At 34.4% G+C, this 18,755-nt stretch overlaps 1 protein-coding gene across 1 annotated transcript in view; it reads right to left on the bottom strand.

Moving 5' to 3' along the window:
• LOC133206149 (serine/threonine-protein kinase MARK2-like) overlaps window positions 1-18,755 on the bottom strand; it is a 271,416-nt gene that overhangs the window by 29,186 nt on the left and 223,475 nt on the right. The window contains exon 10 of the mRNA XM_061342081.1: window positions 1,450-1,872. Coding sequence (XP_061198065.1) covers window positions 1,450-1,872 — 423 coding nt within the window. The remainder of the gene's footprint in view (window positions 1-1,449; window positions 1,873-18,755) is intronic.

The following is an 18,755-nucleotide window of genomic DNA, read 5'->3' as shown; positions in this document are numbered from 1 at the left end:
CTTAAGAAGAAGATTTTTAAAGATTTTTTCACATATGTATTAATGTTAAACTTTGATCCCCCATTGTGGCTCCACCCTACCCCCCGGGGGTCATGATTTGTACAAACTTGAATCTACAGTACCTGAGGATGATTCATTATCAATATGACTAATAGTGGCTTTGTTCTTTTTGACAAAAAGATTTTTCAAGATTTTCCTATATATTTTTATGCAGAACTTTGATCCCCCATTATGGCCCCACCCTACCCCCGGGGGTCATGATTCGACCAAACTTGAATCTATACTACCTGAGGATGATTCATTATCAATATGACTAATTGTGGCTTTGTTGTTCTTGAGAAGAAGATTTTTAAAGATTTTTTTCTATATATTTCTATGTAAAACTTTGATCCCCCATTGTGGCCCACCCTACCCTGGGGGGGGGTCAAGATTTGTACAAGCTTGAATCTACACTACCTGAGGATGATTCTACATCAATATGACTAATTGTGGCTTTGTTGTTCTTAAGAAGAAGATTTTTAAAGATTTTTCCTATATATTCCTATTTAAAAATTTGACCCCCCATAGTTGCCCCACCCTACTCCGGGGTTCATGATTTGTACAAATTTGAATTTACACTATGTAATGAAGGTTTCACGTAAGTTTCAAGTTTTTCAGCCCATTGGTTCTTGAGAAGAAGATTTTTAATAGATACCACCAAATTTTCATAAATTCTTAATTATCTCCCCTGAAAGAAGGCATGGCCCTTCATTTGAACAAATTTGAATCCCCTTTACCCAAGTATGCTTTGTGGCAAGTTTGGTTAAAATTGGTCCAGTAGTTCTGGAGAAGAAGTCGAAAATGTGAAAAGTTTACAGACGGACGGACGGACAGACAGACGGACGACGGACAAAATGTGATCAGAAAAGCTCACTTGAGCTTTCATCTCAGGTGAGCTAAAAACTTAACAAATTTCGACCCAGGTTGTCACGTCACCTACATCAACTCGTCAAGTGACTGCTCCTTGAATCCTATGACAGCACAGTAAAAATGATTGTATATTTTCAAAATTTTAGCAAATGTACCTGATTTTTTACATACTTATAAACAAAAGATAAGGATTAAATCAGACATACGTCATTCTTCAAAGTACACAATAAAATTTCCGTAAATCAATGTTTCCGCGAACTTTTCCAACAACCTCGTACATACCACTTTTCTAAACACTGCACTGTACTCTTGCATGTTACTAGTACTTGATGAATTTGTAGCTCCTTTTTCTAAGTGTGGCATATATGCATCTTTACTCGCACCAAAGGTCAAAATAATACTTTTACTCTTGTCACTTTTCGTTGATTTTAGGAAAATAAAACTATGTTTTCCCAATTTAACTCCTGGCTTTGATTTAGTTGGCGAATGAAATACTTCATTACCTACTTCATTACTTAGCGGATAAGATAGGCTGTTTACCTTCTTTTTGTCTCTATATTCTTGAGAAAATTCAACGTTGTCTTCAGCCGTTTTACCAACAGTATTATCTTTGCAGATGTCATTAATTTTTTTTGCGGGAGAAGGAAGTGTAGACCTCTCTGTTGGAAGTTTAGGACTCTTGTGACTGTTTTGGCGTGGGATATGAACTACCTGTGCTGTAGACGAGGATACATCAGAAGCTGGGGCCTTTTTTTCATAAGATGTGCAGTCAGGACATGGAACTTTCTTCTTTGGATTACTTTTGACAGGATATGTTGGCTGTTTTCTTCCAAGAAACGGTTTTTCTCCCCATTGTTTCACGAAGAGTTGTTTTTTATTGATACCCGTTTTATCCGTATTAGCTAAACCTTTCGCTGATGTAATTTCTTCGCCGTAGTCAGCTTCTCTATCCGACTCTAGCATCTAAAAAAAGGAGATGTATGGGTCTTAAAAGATTTCAGTGTATCACAGACAGTGCATTCTTTTTTTCTTGAATACTCTTCATACAAGAGACCATGGGTCTTTGAGAATCACTCGAGTTTTAACAGTTTCTCGACATGACCAGATAAGCCCAATCTATTACTGTGGCTCTGGACTTATGTGACAGGATTTTGGTGAGAACTTTATGTTCCCTATCATATTGGAAAGCTTGTTCCTAGTTTATTAATAGTAGATTTTGGGAAAATGGTACAAGTATAACCAAAATATCCCCAACATGATATGTTAACCTTAGACCTGTTGAACATAAATTTCATAAGTTTTGGTAGAGTGCTTACTGCTCATTGTAATCATGAAAACTTTTATACGTGCCTCAGCCCACAGTGTCACAGTTAAACACAGTGTCTTTATATTTTAAACTCTCTAAGCCCTGAGCACTGGAAAGTTTCGACGTGAATTAATGATTTATTAACGTAGGCTAACTACTCATCATTACCGAGCAAATCAGCTCGAAATCAATCGGTTTAGTACAGTTTTAATGCATCGCCATATAAGACCTTGTACAGAGAAGATTTTGCTAAAAGACATCAACTGTTATACTGGTATAAAAGTGACAAGGAAAAAATAAAAATAATGACAATATCATACATAAAATATATATTAGACGTTTTTATTAGTAACAAGGAGTGTTTGTGAAACACAAATGCACCCGTATGGCAGTCTATGGCGAAGGTTTCTCAAAAGGTAAAGTTTCTCAACTGCAAGTCAACCTCCAAGGTCAAGAGGTGAAGAATGTTGGTACCCAAAGAAAAAAAAAACTGTTCACCAGGAATACATCTGTGAAATATAAAATCCCTAGCACCAGCCGTTCAATAGTTAAGCCAAAATTAAAGTAGGTCAAACTCCAATATGCCAAAATTTTGCTAGCATTAGTATTTCTCTCATGTTTTACAACGGTGTAAATTACGCAAGTAGGAACTTAGGGGGAGGGGGGTTGTCCCCGAAGGGTACTGTAAACTGTAAAACAAAATCGAAACAAAACCAATGACACGAAATGAGACGAAACCTAATGAAAAGAAACTAAAATCAGTTTGAAGTATTATACATGCATTACTATTTACTATTTTGAGTGTTCCAAGGAACGCATGTGTCGCCAGCTTTGTAGCTTCATTAAATATGTAAATAGATCTAAGAATGGTCAGCTATTTATTATCTACAAAATACACTGTAATAGATCATGCAATTACCTTCAAAGAAAAACAAAACATTCACGGATGGTATAAGACTGAGATAGGCTCTGTTAATCAAAGAGAATATATATCCCCTGACCTACAAATGAATAAGTTGAAATTATTAGAAATAATTACATGTATTTAACAATTTATTAATGAATGTTTTCAACAATCATCCAAAAGAGATTTCAGTCTGTCTTTAATGCAATTTTCAGTCTAAACGATCCATTGTGGAATACCGATCCCGGTGTATTTTAATAACATTGAGACACAAGTTTCTGTGGTATCTGAATACCATACAATTTCAAAGTACAGTATCATGAGTTCATAAACATTTATAAATCCTGATAATAAAAACCTGCTTCTTAAAATAAACAAGAGGCCCAGGGGCCACATCGCTCACCTGAGCACTGTGGCTAGGAAAAAAGCAAAAATCAGTTTAGTATTGGAAAGCTTTTCCCTATACTAGTATACTCCTATGTTAAAGTTTGATCGTCCATTGTGGCTCAACCCTACTCCCGGGGGTCATGATTTGAACAAACTTGATTCTACACGACCTGAGCTCGAGGATGCCTCAATATAAATATCACCAATCATTGCTTTGCTGTTCTTGAGAAGAAGATTTTTTAAAGATTTTTCCTATGTATTCCTATGTAAAACTTTGATCGTCAATTGTGGCCCCACCCTACCCCCGGAGGACATGATTTTAACAAACCTGAATTTACACTACCTGAGGATGCTTTCACATAAATACGACCAATCACGCCTTTGCTGTTCTTGAGAAGAAGAATTTTGAAGATTTTTCCTATATATTACTATGTTAAACTTTGATCGTCTATTGTGGCCCCATCCTACCCCCGGCGGTCATGATTTGAACAAACTTGAATCTACACTACCTGAAAATGATTCCACATGACTTTCATCTTTCCTGGCCCATTGGTTCTTAAAAAGAAGATTTTTCAATAATGCCATTAATTTTTTGCTTTTTCTTAATTATCTCCCCTTGGAAGAGGGACTGGCCCTTCATTTGAACAAACTTAAATCCCCTTCACCCAAGGATACTCTCTGCCAAGTTTGGTTGAAATTGGCCCAGTAGATCTGGAGAAGATGAAAATGTGAAAAGTTTACAACGACAACGACAGACAAAGGACAAATTTTGATCAGAAAAGCTCACTTGAGCCTTCGGCTCAGGTGAGCTAAAAAAATCACACACACTGTGAGGTCCTTTTTTGCAAAGTAGGTCAAAAACATGTGGATTGTAACGTTGGTATTTTTTATTATGTTTTATGAACAACAGTAGATATCCTTAAAATTTCAAAAATATGCTGTATACTGGCACTAGGTACTACTTGTTAAACTAGGTCAAAGGTCAAAGCCAAGGGTGACGAGGTTGGTAACCATGGTAATTTACAAAAGCCATAGTGCCAAGCAATATATATGCAAAATATCAAATCCATACCTCTTACAGTTCTCGAGATAAAAGGTATGACAGACGGACAGACAAGCAGACAGACGCCAGGTAAAGTGATCCCTAATGTCACGCTGCTCTACAGGCGACAAAAAAAGGAATGCGCAGGTTAATGAAGGAGGGCGTTCGTTGTAATTAATTACTAGTAGCCACAGATTCGACAAAACATATTTTACCGTAGCCTGCAAAATCCAAGTATAGATTGACGATGAGAAAAGGAATTGCACGAAGTGTTATTTGTCAAAATACTTAAAGTTTTTTTTTTTTGTTTTGTTTTTTTTTTTTTTTTCATATTTTATTTTTATTTCTTAATAAAAACAAACATAGAAATATATATATAACATATTTAGAACAAGTTACATTACGAACTTAAGATAATATGACAATATTGACTTAATACAATGTAAAGCAATTGAAACATGCATTCGAAAATATTTTAGGCAAAATCTTTAAAAAGCCTGTAGTCTACAAGAGAGTTCAAATTTTTCAGAATGGAAGCATAGAAAATTATTGAATATTTAACATGATTAAAAATGTTGTAGCTAGTTTCATCCAAGGAATGTAGTCGACAGTTCATCTTATATTTGTAAATTCTATAGGCAACATAAGAGATGAGTGTATTGAGTGATACAATTTTTCTATTACGCTCAGAACTAAATCCAATCATTACATGTTTCCATTTGATATCTATTTTCAGATAAGAACTTAATCTGTTCCATATTTCAATAACATTTTTACATTCAAAAATGAGATGTTTTGAAGTTTCGTTCACATGGCATAATTTGCATTGGCTGTTCGTTTCTTTTTTCCATTTACTGAGATAGAAATTATTACAGAGAATATTGTTTAAAAGTTTATAGTTGAATTCTGTAAGTTGTCTATCGGGTATGTCGTATAATTTACATTGATATATATTTTTCCATTCTACAGGTTCAACACTGAACTCTTTGTTTAAAACTGTTTGATAGCACGGTTTACAAAATTTCTTGTGTACAAAATTTTCATAGAAAAATCTGCATCTTTGATCTAAGACATTAACATATCCTGTGTAGAATAGAAAATAATTTCTGTAACGTATGTTCACAAACTTACAATTTGAAAAATCATACTTTCGTAGTAAAGGTTTGAAAACAGAAGTAAGAATTTTATATTCACACAACCAGTTTGACTTGTTTTTTATACCCTTCGAAAAATCTGACAATGATTTGAAATTACCATCATCGTCAAACAAATCCTTAACATGTAAAATCCCACTGACTATCCAATTTTTAAAAAATAATGTATTTCCTCTATAAACAAAGTTACAATTGTTCCATATCGGCTGTTGAAGAATATTATCGGAAGAGATTTTGTTCAAAGAATAAGGCTTACAATCATTGAAGCAACATAACATTTGTTGATAGAAAATAGGTAGTTTCTCTATATTTTCTTTCTTTCTATCGGAGAAACTTAACGCATAGGGAGCATCAAAATTTAATTTTTTACAATAGCCATCAAAAATGTTGTACAAAATACCTTTTTTTCTTAACAACCTAGGTACCCAAGCCGCTTTTAAAGCTTTTAATTTACATTCAATATCAACAATTGAGAGGCCACCTTTTGAAATTCTACCTATTAGCGTGTTTCGTTTAATTCGTTCATTTTTATCCCAAATAAAGTTATAAATTAGACGTTGTATTTTTTTCATGTAAGCAATATCAGGAAGACTAAGTATTGAAGCAACATATGTAAGTTTAGATATCGCAAGTGTCTTTACTATACATGATTTACCAAATAACGTAAGTTTTCTTCTTTTCCAGGATTCAAAAAGTTTTTCAATATCGTGATAAATTTTCATCCAGTTTTTAGTGTAACATTCTTCCTTGTCGTGTCCAATGAAGATTCCTAAGCATCTTACTGCTTTATTCGTGATTTTTATGCCGTGGAGTTCATTATACATCTTTTTTAGTTCCCCTAACAAAATGCATTCTGTTTTATGTATGTTTACTTTTGATCCCGCATGTTCACAAAATTCTTGTAATTTATCTAGAGTGCGCTTCATTGACATTTCGTCTTTTAAAGCTACAGTTAAGTCGTCCGCATGTTGGATGTTTTTAATTTCGCAATTATTGATTGTTATGCCTTTGATGTCCTTATCACATTTTATCTTAATAGCCAAAATTTCTGCGACAAAGAGGTACAAGAGAGCGGAAATAGGACATCCTTGCCTAATGCCTCTTGTCATTTCGCAGGTTTTAGAAAGCCAGCCATTGTTTTTCATTTTAAACATTGGGCTTGTATATAAAATTTTTGCCCACTTTATAAAACTATTGCCAATATTAAATTTTTGTAAGACTTGAAAAAGAAAATTCCATTCAACCGAGTCAAAAGCTTTTTCAAAGTCTAAGAAAAGTAATATACCATCTGAATTTTCTTTTTCACAGTATTCGAAGACGTCAAGTACTAATCTAGCATTTTCGCCGATATATCTTCCTTTTATGTATGCAGTTTGATTTTCGTTAATTAACTTAGATAATATATTTTGTAATCTTTTTGCAAAGACAAAGGCAATAATTTTGTAATCTGTGTTCGTTAAACTAATCGGTCTATAATTTTTTAAATTATTTTTTCCCCCTTTTTATAAATCAGTGATATAACAGAAAGTTTTTGTGAGTAAGACAATTCACCTTTATCAAATATATCTTTAAGGGCTTTATAAAAAAAGGGCCCAATTTTTCCCCAAAAACATTGATAAAATTCACAAGGGAGGCCATCTAGTCCAGGTGATTTTTCTTTTTTCATGTTATCAACAGCTTCCTTACACTCCTCATATGTTGGAAATTCTTCTAGTAATATTTTATCTTCTTCACTTAATTTAGGGATATCTTCTATCTCTGATAAATATTTTTCAATTTTTTCGTTTGAAATGTCTTTACTCGTGTAAAGATCACTATAGAGAGAGTACATTTCACCTAAAATGGCATTAGTTTTACTGATTTTATTCCCTTCTCTTGTTTTTATTTCTTTAATTATGTTTGAGGATTGGTTGCGCTTTTCTAAATTTAAAAAATATTTTGAGTTTTTCTCCCCCTCCTCGATCCATTTAATTTTAGATCTTATCTGTGCACCTTTAGATTTTTTGTCGTATATAGCATCCAGTTCCGCTTCTAAAGTTTTCAATCTTTTGTAATCAAAATTATCAACATTTCCTTCTTCTATATCTTCTATTTCGCGTTCTATTGATCTTATCTTTTGTTTAATTGATTTTTGTTCATTTTTTGCAAAATAAATAGAGAACTCTTTAACCTTTCGTTTAATCAACTCCCATGTCATTATAGGGCTTAAAGAGGAATCTATACTATGAATAATATCTGAAATTCCTTTTTTGTATTTTTCATCATCGAGATAGGAAACATTAAGTTTCCAATATCCGGGACCTTTTTTCGTTTTATTAACATCAAAACTGAATTTTAAGTATCTATGGTCACTCATTCGACTTCCGTTTGAATGGGAACCTGGAATTTTTCTAACCTTAATATCTGCTATGCTATAATAAAAAGAATCGTTTATAAAAACATAATCTATTCTACTTTTAGGGTCATTTTTTGCATCACACCAAGTGAAACCTGACATACCCGGATTTTGTTTTGCCCATATATCATCCATATTATAATGTCTTATCAAATCTTTTAAATAATTTACACTTTTGTCAGCATTATTGCTCAACTGGCAATTAAAGTCTCCACATAGTATAATATTTTCGTTGACACAACTTTTTGAAATAAAATATTTAAGTTTTTTTTAAAAATTCACACCTCTTCTTAATTTCATTAGGAGCATATATATTTACTATTGTAAAAATATTACCGTTAGCTTCAAGATTTATCAAAATTTTCCTACCATCAATAGATTTTTTGACATTTATTATGTTTACATCTAATTTTTCATTAAATAGAACAGACACGCCTCTACTAAATGATGAGTCGCTATATGCGTGAAATGTTTTTCCTTTCCAGTTTAAATTATACATAGATTCATTTTTTTCTACAAAATGCGTTTCTTGCAACAAAATAATATCTATGTTACATTCTTTCAACCATGAATAAATTTTTCGTCTTTTTTCAGGAGTATTTAACCCCCTTACATTAAATGAGATAAATTCTAACTTTTCCATAAGAGATAGTCTTAAAATGCTTAAATTTGTTATAGAAAAAGATACCGTTATATTTCATTCCAGTCCGCTGATCGAGAATCAAAGTCCTGTGATATTCAAGCATTACACAGTTTTTGCTTTATTTGTCCTTCTTAGCCGGGTCGTCCGAATCAGAGTCCGATGAAAAACCTGACATGGATTCAGAATCCGATTGATTTCTTAAAGCATGTAACATCTGTGCAATGTCCCTTTGTTTGGAGTTGACTTTCGGTTTTTGTTTCTGCTTCGGTTTGCTCCATTGGTCGCTTTTTTTACGTTTCCGTACTTTTTTGCCGATCTTATTGATGATTTTCCCCAGCAAATTTTTTCCAGGCCAGGAATCCATTTTGGTGTTCTCCGTACCTTTTTTATCCAAACCTGTGCCCCATATGTCGCTGTAGGTTGATTCGGCGAAAATAATGTCTTTCTTTACCGATCTCAATTTTTCCCGAAACATTTGGACTTGTACGCATTTATTTTCAATTATTTCGGTCATGACCGCTTCCATGGTCTCAGACCACTGATCGTTAGGTTTGACCTTGTCACCAAACCTTTTGGCAGATAGGGCATCTTTGGCCTCCTGAACCATTTTTGCTGTCTCGAGATCGCCACATCTAACGGCCTTTGCGTATTGGAAAGCATGTTCCGCTGATTTGTGAGATGTCCCATAAATATTTATTTCGCAGGGGAAAAAATTAGAGAGAACGTTGTCTTCTCCATTAAAAGCAATTACGTTTTCTTGAACCTCATAACACGTACACTTTTCATCCCCTGGCTGGTGTCCTTCCTGTTTGCACACTTTACAACGTGGGGCGTTATTACAGTATCTTCTAGTATGGTCTGTAGCCCAACATTTTGTGCAAGTGAGTTTCGTCTGGGATTTAGGCTGACCGTAATGGAATATCTGGCAGCGCAGACCTGCACAGTAGTTGATCCTGGGTAGGTACTTTTCCTCAGGTAGAGGATCTATGCATATAAACCGATTCCCGTTAAGTACACTCGTCATCCTATTTGTAACCGGATGGCGAATTTTCTCGTAGAGAATATTACTTTTAGGCTTGACTTCAAGTTTTTCAAGTAATTCAAGGACAGCTGAATCGTCTACAGATAGGGGAAGACCGCACAGCCTGATTTTTAAAGTTTTTTCTGTGGTACTATGATTGCCTGAGGAGTAGGGATTGGTATCAAAGAAAGAAATAGAAATGTTTTGAATATGTATTCCTTCCGTCAAAAGCTTTTCTCTACTGGCACTATCACTGAGGTATACTCTCCACAAGTTCCGGTCAAGTTGTAGACAGTGTAAGGAATTTCCGACCACTTTCGTGATACAATCCATTAAATCGAAATCCGTTATTCTGCCATTATCAGAGCATTGAATTTCGGAGTCCTTTAAATATAACGGTTTAATCGTACGTTCCTCTATCCGATCACCCATGACGGAGTTTAAACCTCACTGTACAGTGATCAGGGGGTGAAGAGTGTTCACCAAGATTCACCAGGTAAATGATCAGGTATATTGGAAAATCCACAAAAAAGAAAATAAATATTCAAATCCAAACATATATACACAAACCAAAAACTCTCCTGCGCCACTTATATCAGTTTTTAAGTGTGTAGAAATGGAATTTTTGGTGAAAACTGTCAAAAAAACACGAGAGCGGATAAGACGTCCATCCTGTTCCGTGTCACCAAACTCAAAATACTTAAAGTTTGAATAAAAAATATATTCACTCCAATACAGTAACAAAAAAAAAAACACTTTTTGTCACCTGAAACGCAAGCATTGGTTTTAATTATTCTTATACTTTCGTTGATCATAATTCATAATTTCAGGAGACAGATAAGTTCGAACTTGTTTCTAAATCCTGTTTGATCTTCACTTAATACAGAACTGTATGCTTGCAAATTTAAAATAAAATATGGTTTAAACCAAATCAGCTATTTGATGTGAATGAAAACGTTTAAGCACAGGTCTAATATACGCACTGTGCTTTTGTAAATCGCTGGCATATCAAACAGCGCAACATTCGATTTTTTTCACTTGTATTATATAACTAGATGCTGTCATGAGACAGTAATACCCGCACTAAGGTGTTTGCATCTAAATGCACACTCCTTCATATTGGGCTTACCAAGGAAAAAGTCATAATAATTCTATAATTTACACAGTAAATGTATTCGTCAATTCGCAATCATAAAATGCTCAGAAGACCATGTGATCTATGAACCTCTTATAGGTATTTCCTTTACTTAATTCATTACCAGTTTGAAATAACATAATTAATGATGTGAATTAGGTTTTGATAAAAGGGGGATATAAATTTTTGGCCCATAATTGGAACTTTTTGAATTTATTTTCTCAACAACAAATAGTATTATTTTATTACAAAGCGTTCTGATGAATTTTTCAAAATGTGCAAACTTTTTTTTTGTATTTGATTAGGCAAAAACCTCCATGAAAAGCCATACACAATCAATTTTGCCCCCCCCCCTCCCCCGAAAAAACCCCACACAGACAAATTGCCTGTTTTTGGAAATAGGCCTAAATAGCGAAGTTATGTTAAAACATCCTTTGTTATGATAATTTAAAAATTGTTCTTGTACTGTGTACATGTATGTGAACACCTTTTTGAAAATTTCTACATCACATTGGGCTTGCGTCACCCTACTAGTACTAGTTTTACCATTATTTTTTTTCATTGCACATGGTGCAGTGTGGTGTACAGTAGAAATTAATTCATTTTGTGTTTTAATTGGATTATATTTCATGAAGTTGACAGGACCTATGACAGTCCGTAAATACAAGTTTAAGTATAGATTGGGGTAAAATAACCGAAATGCAAATGGTTAATTTAAAGTTTAAAAAGGATCAAACATCATCGGATGCCAAAATAGATGAATTTCACATTCTGAAGAGTTATCTCCCGTTGTCGACATTACACTCACTTACAGGCACAGATCCAGGAATTTTTCCGGAAAAAAAAAACAAAATAAAAACAATGATGGTGGGGTCCACGTTTTTAAAGGGGGAGGGCGTCAAAAGTCATTTTTATTTGCTTCTGTAAATCAGTATATAGTCCTATTTAAATAACTCTGCAAATTCCAGGGGGGGGGGGGTCCAATCTCTCTAGCCGTTCCCTGTCCCTGAAATTACAAATGATCATGTGACTCCAAAAATGTAGAAAAACTTTTCCATTTGACTATACATAATTTTGAGTCTTGTGTTATTATGTTATGTACATCTTATGGTTTAAGGTTATGAACCCCTTGAGGTCATCCCCACTCTCTTAATGAACTGGAAATGTTCACAATATAACTACATCAAATTAAATAAAAGTGCATCGATGATAAGATTGCTTCACGTTTCATGTCTAATGTTATGAACCCCTGGAGGTCATCCCTACTCTCGTAATGAACTGGAAATGTTCACAATATGACTACATCAAATTAAACAAGAGGCCCAAGGGCCTTAACGGTCACCTGAGTACAATACAGCAATTTAGAGCATCCATAAACTGATAAATGAAGCTTTGTTGCCCGAAAGCAAAAAAAAAAAGTCTGACTTGCAACAACAAAATAATTAGTCTAGTATCTATCTGTCCCCCATTTATCACTATTACCATATAGGCTATTAACAAACTGTCTATTTTTTAACCCCTTATTATTTTTTCTCACATTAGCCCTCTTGGCCTTTGGGGAGCAATTAAAAAAGATGAGTAATTTTTGTCTCAATTTTTTTTGTCTATTATTTCCAAGTCTACCTCATCATTAAAGGTGCTTAGACACAGATTTGAAGTCAATATTTTCTCAATTTTTCTGTATAATATCACGACTTATATATTGCAATAGCATTTCACACGAAAATATAATTAAAAACTTATTTTATCTGGAAATTATTGGAACCATGAATTCCTGGACGCGTTTGATTAACACATCCTTGCACTTTCACAAATTTTATCTTTATCCTTAATATTCAAGAAGAGAAGCTATTTTGTTGTGTATTAATGAAAAACATTACATCTATAATCCTGAAAATTCAGAGTAGAATGTTCGAAAGCAAACCCCCTCACTAATATCGTCAGCTCATGCTCAGTGTTGTGTACAGAGTTTAACAAATTGAATACACCCATGAAACGTAAACTATTTTTGTAAACAGGGCACGAGCTCTGTTATTGTTAATGTTTACGATTCACCGGGTGTTTTCAATTGTTAAAGTCTGCACACACCACTGAGCACGGACTGACAATACCGTGAGTGGGTTTTGCTTTCGAACATTTCGACTCTGAATTTTCTGGATTATAGTTTTAATATTTTTCATTAATACACAACAAAATTGCCACTTTTCTTAAGTATTAAGAATAAAATTAAAAGTTGTGAAAATGCGAGGATGTGTCAATCAAACGCGTCCAGAAATTTGAAGTTTCAATAACTTCGAGATGAAATAAGATTTTTATTATATTTTAGTATGAAATGCTATAGCAACATATAAGTCATGAAATTATACAGAAAATTTGAGAAAATATTAACTTCAAATCTGTGTCCAAGCACCTTTAAAACTATGAAAATACTTTTGGTATTATACAATAAATATTCTTGCATAATTCTCTTATTCTATTAAGCATTCAAATACATTATTTACAGTGATTTATTATCAAAGGTGAATGGCAATGGGGAATAACTCTGCTCAGCAGAATACAAGTTAATAGAACACTAGCCAGGACCAGCATATTAAAACTTTTCTCTGTTAGCCTCGAATATGCCAAGAAGCATAGAAAATTTTCAAAGAAATGCATTATCACTATATTATTAAATGAATAAAGCCCCATCCTTTTACCAGAACATCTGACCCATTGGAAATAAGCTTACAATTCTGGAATAAGCACCCTTGCTCATCATAACTATACACTTGTTTTTTGGCTTAATAACCAGTAGTAGAAAAAAATATTTTGAAAGAAATTATGCATTTTCACTATATAATCAATAGAGCCCCCCCCCCCTTCACCAGAACCCCTGACCCTGGGGCCATGAAATTCACAATTTTGGAAGAGGCATTCTTGCTCATCATAACTATGTACTTACATAGTTTATTTAATACCAGGAGCAGAGAAAAAGATTTCAAAGAATTAATGCTTTTCACTATATAATCAATAGAGCCCCGCCCTAACACCGGAACCCCTGACCCTGGGGCCATGAAATTCACAATTTTGGAAGAGACGCTCTTGCTCATCATAACTATATGCTTAGTTTATTTAAAACCCAGGAGCAGAGAAGAAGATTTTCAAAGAATTAATGCATTTTCACTATATAATAAATAGAGCCCCGCCCTAACACCTGAATCCCTGACCCAGGGGCCATGAAATTCATAATTTCTGAAAAGGCAGCCATGTTCATCATAACTACGTTCTTAAATAGTTTATTTAATACTCAGGAGCAGAGAAGAAGATTTTCAAAGAATTAATGCATTTTCACTATATGATCAATAAAGCCCCGCCCTTACACCGGAACCCCTGACCCTGGGGCCATGAAATTCACAATTTTGAAAGAGACGCTCTTGCTCATCATAACTTGGTTAGTTTATTTAATACCAAGGAGCAGAGAAGAAAAATTTCAAAAAATTAATGCATTTTCACTATATAATCAATAGAGCCCCGCCCTTACACCGGAACCCCCGACCCTGGGGCCATGAAATTCACAGTTTTGGAAGAGACACTCTTGCTCATCATAACTATGTACTTACTCAGTTTATTTAGTACCCAGAAGCAGAGAAGAAGATTTTCAAAGAATTAATGCATTTTCACTATATAATCAAAACCCCCCCACCCCTCCTTCACCAGAACCCCTTTACCCTGGGGCCATAAATTTCACAATTTTGGAAGAGGCACTCTTGCTCATCATAACTGTGTACTTACTTAGTTTAATTAATACCCAGGAGCAGAGAAGAAGATTCTCAAAGAATTAATGCATTTTCACTATATAATCAATAGAGCCCCGCCCTAACACCGGAAGTCCTGACCCTTGGGTCACGAAATTCACAATTTTGGAAGAGACACTCTTGATCATCATAACTATGTACTTAGTTACTTTATTTAATGCCCAGGAGCAGAGAAGAAGATTTTCAAAGATATAATGCACTTTCACTATATGATCTATATAGCCCCACCCTAGCACCAGTACCCCTGGCCCTGGGGCCATGAATTTCAAAATTTAGGTAGAGGGCTCAATGCTTATTACAATCATGCGATCAATTTGACGTCTTGAAGTCCAGGAGTAAAGGAGAAGATTTTTAAAGATTGCATTAATTTTGGTGGTTTTAGCCCCACCCCTTAAGCCCCAGGGGGGCAGGGACCATGAAATTCACAATTTTTGTTTCCCTTTACCCATAAATGCTATATGCCAAATTTGGTTGAAATTAGTTGAGCGGTTTCAGAGAAGAAGCTAAAAATGTTCAAATGTTAAGGCACATAGCACGACGCACGACGACGGACAAAAACGGATAGCAATAAGTCACCTGAGTGACTCAGGTGACCTAATAAAAGTGCATCATTGATAAGATTGCTTGACATTTCATTCATGAATTTGGGTCAACCCATGTACCCTCCCAGAATTAGGAATGAAAATCATTCAAAGAGATGGACTATTTTAAAAACTATCTGTTTATATTCACATTTTTTTTTTTATGTCAAAACAAAGTATTAGTTACATGAACAAATAGGAGTCTGGGAAGGGGAAGGGGCGAGGGGAAGGAGTTATCTCTTTAGGTCTTTATTGTTGAAAACTCCTAAAGAGAATGTTAACCTCAAATCCGACTTGTAGGTCTTCATTATTTTTAAGTGGTGACAGGTGATTCCAAATGAGTGAAAAATTCCCGAGAGGGACATTTAACAACAAACAAACATTAATGACTTAAAAAACACAATATACATGTACATGTTTATTAGCCAACGGATATATTTCTGGTCATACCTCTAGTTCTCCCTTGAATCAGAAATGAATGACATAAATATTTTAAGAATGATTAAGAGTTGAAAAGGTTGTGCATCTTAAAACTGACTATTAGCTCTGCGCTTGAATTAGCTATACCAGTTTAGCTTATTTTGCTACTCAAAGCACTTTGATTTACTATTTTTAATCATACTGGTTTCTGAAATGTGCAGTTTTTTCAACATGGATACAAGTCATACATTTTCAGCTTCTGAAAGCAATGCATGAAAAAAAAACTGCTTTTCAAATACTGTAACTCTTTCCAAGTACTTGTGATCATAAGTTTTTAGCTCACTTGAGTTTTTCTGGTATTCTGATCACATTTTGTCTGTAATCCATCTGTCCACTGAACCACTGGACCAATTTCAACCAACCTTGCCACAAAGCATCTTCGGGTAAAGGGGATTCAAGTTTGTTCAAATGAAGGGTCACACTCTCTTTCAAGGGGGATAATAAAGAATTAGTGAAAATTTGGTGGTATCATTTAAAAAAGTCTTATCAAGAACCACTGACTGGGCTCAAAAAGTTGAATCTCATTAGTCTGTCAGTCTGTCCGTTTGTCAGTCTGTCACAATAAATTTAACCTTGGTCATAAGTTTTGAATAATAAGAGATGGGACTTTCATATTTCACATGTACATTACCTACAAAAACTTCCTAATCATACTATGATTTTTGAACCCATGACCTTCACCTTGAAGTTTGACCTACTTTTCAAAAAAATTAACACTATTTTAAATTGATCATTTTGAAAGAGAAAAGATAGGGCATTCATATTATACATGTATATTACATGTGACAAGACCTTTCTAAATATATCATGACTTTTGACTCTGTGACATTGACCTTGAAGTTTAACCTACTTTTCAAAAATGTTATATTTCCTTATAACTTTTGATTGAGAAGATATAGGACTTTCATATTTGACATGTACATTACCTGTAACAATACTGTATGTGTTCTTAAAATAGCGGGCTTCATATTTTAACGGCTTTGGCGCGGACAACAATGCGCTAATTCATGAATCCTGCTAATAAATTAATTATAAATACAACAAATGGCAAGTTTGTGTGTAATGCTATTCATAAATACGCTAATAGTAAATACATACTGATGTAAGCTTTTCAACTGCATCAACATTTTGACCTCAACCTTTCCTTTGACCTTGACCTCTTTTTTCTTAAGTAAGTGTTTAGCTAAGTTTTAAGTAAAATCATTCAAGTTATTTTTATCAAACCTAATATGCTGATATGTATTAGTGAGAGCTATTCAACTGCATCAAAAATTTTTCACCTTGCACTTTCCTGTGACCTTGACCTCCTTTCTCTTTAATTTGTATTTTGCTTAGTTTTAAAGAAACAATCTAAGATATTTTTATGTAAGCATGCAATTATACAAAATTTGGTGAAAATTTATAATCTATATCCAACTTTTTTAGATTTTAGTTTCAATTTAAAAAAAAAAAACTTTTCAAGATATTCTCATCAAACTTAATACACTAATATAAATTTTCATGTTTCATTAGTAATATACGTTCGGCGGGGCATTTATGTCCTATGGACATATTTCTAGTTTTCAAATCATGACCTCCAAGGATAGGGTCAGGCCACAATAAGGGATCAAAGTTTTATATAGGAATAAAAGGGGAAAAAAATCTTCAAAATGCTTCTTTTCAAGAACAACAAAAGCATGATTAATATGGAAACATTCCTAAGAAGTGTAGATTCAAGTTTGTACAAATCATGACCCCATGGGTTAGGGAGGGGCAATTTTTTCCTGCCTCTATTTGCCATCCACATGGAAATGCAAATTTTAAAACTTTTTTACACATCCACAGGACAATACCAATCATCTTTCAAATGATCATGATTTTAGGCTAATGCATAAAATGTAAGGAAGTTCTGGGGACCAGGGTGTTTAAACATATTATTTTTTTTTTTAAATTGACCCCCATTTGACCCAGGGTTAAAAAAAAAAATTCCGAAACCTTACTCCACATCTTCATGACACTATCAACCATCTCCCAAAAGATGATTAGGCTACTGTGTAAAACGTAAGAGGAGTTCAGGGAACCAGGGGCTTTTTGCATAAAAAGTGTCATTTTTTGACCCTGTTTGACCCCTAGGGTGAAAATGAAAATTCGGAAACCTTACTGAACATCTATATGACACCACCAATCATCTCCCAAAAGATGATTAGGTTACTGTGTAAAATGTAAGAGGAGTTCTGAGAACCAGGGGCTTTTTGCATAAAAAACGTCATTTTTCGACCCCCACTTGACCCCCAGTGTGAAAATTAAAAAAATCTGAAACCTTCATCATCTTTTGGGATATGGTTGGTGGTGACATGTATATTTGCAGTAAGGTTTCAGAATTTTTATTTTCACCCTGGGCGTCAAACGGGGGTCGAAAAATGATGTTTTTTAATGCAAAAAGCCCCTGGTTCCCTGAACTCCTCTTACATTGTACACAGTAGCCTTATCATCTTTTGGGATTTTACACAGTAGCCTAATCATCTTTTGGGAAATGGTTGGTGGTGTCATGTAGATGTGCAGTAAGGTTTCGGAATTTTCATTTTCAGCCTTGGGGTCAAATGGGGGCCGAAAAATGACGTTTTTATGCAAAAAGCAGCTGGTTCCCTGAATTTTTCTTACATTTTCCATAGTGGCCTAATCATCTTTTGGGAGATGGTTGGTGCTGTCATGTAGATGTGTAGTAAGGTTTCAGAATTTTCATTATAACCGTGGGGGTCAAATTGTGGTTGAAAAATGACGATCTTTATGCAAAAAGCCCCTGGATTCCTGAACTCCTCTTACATTTTACACAGTAGCCTAATCATCTTTTGGGAGATGGTTGGTGCTGTCATGTAGATGTGTAGTAAGGTTTCGGAATTTTCATTATAACCCTGGGGGTTAAATGGGTCGAAAAATGACGTTTTATATGCAAAAAGCCCCTGGTTCCCCGAACTCCTTTTACATTTTACACAGTAGCCTAATCGTCTTTTAGGAGATGGTTGGT

The sequence above is a fragment of the Saccostrea echinata genome, unplaced genomic scaffold, assembly GCF_033153115.1.
Source record: "Saccostrea echinata isolate AGI-Se365-2 ecotype Australia unplaced genomic scaffold, CSIRO_AGI_Sech_v1 ptg000054l, whole genome shotgun sequence".
In the NCBI taxonomy this organism is placed as follows: domain Eukaryota; kingdom Metazoa; phylum Mollusca; class Bivalvia; order Ostreida; family Ostreidae; genus Saccostrea; species Saccostrea echinata.
The sequence above is the reverse complement of the archived record's forward strand: the minus strand, read 5'-3'. Positions and strand labels throughout refer to the sequence as shown.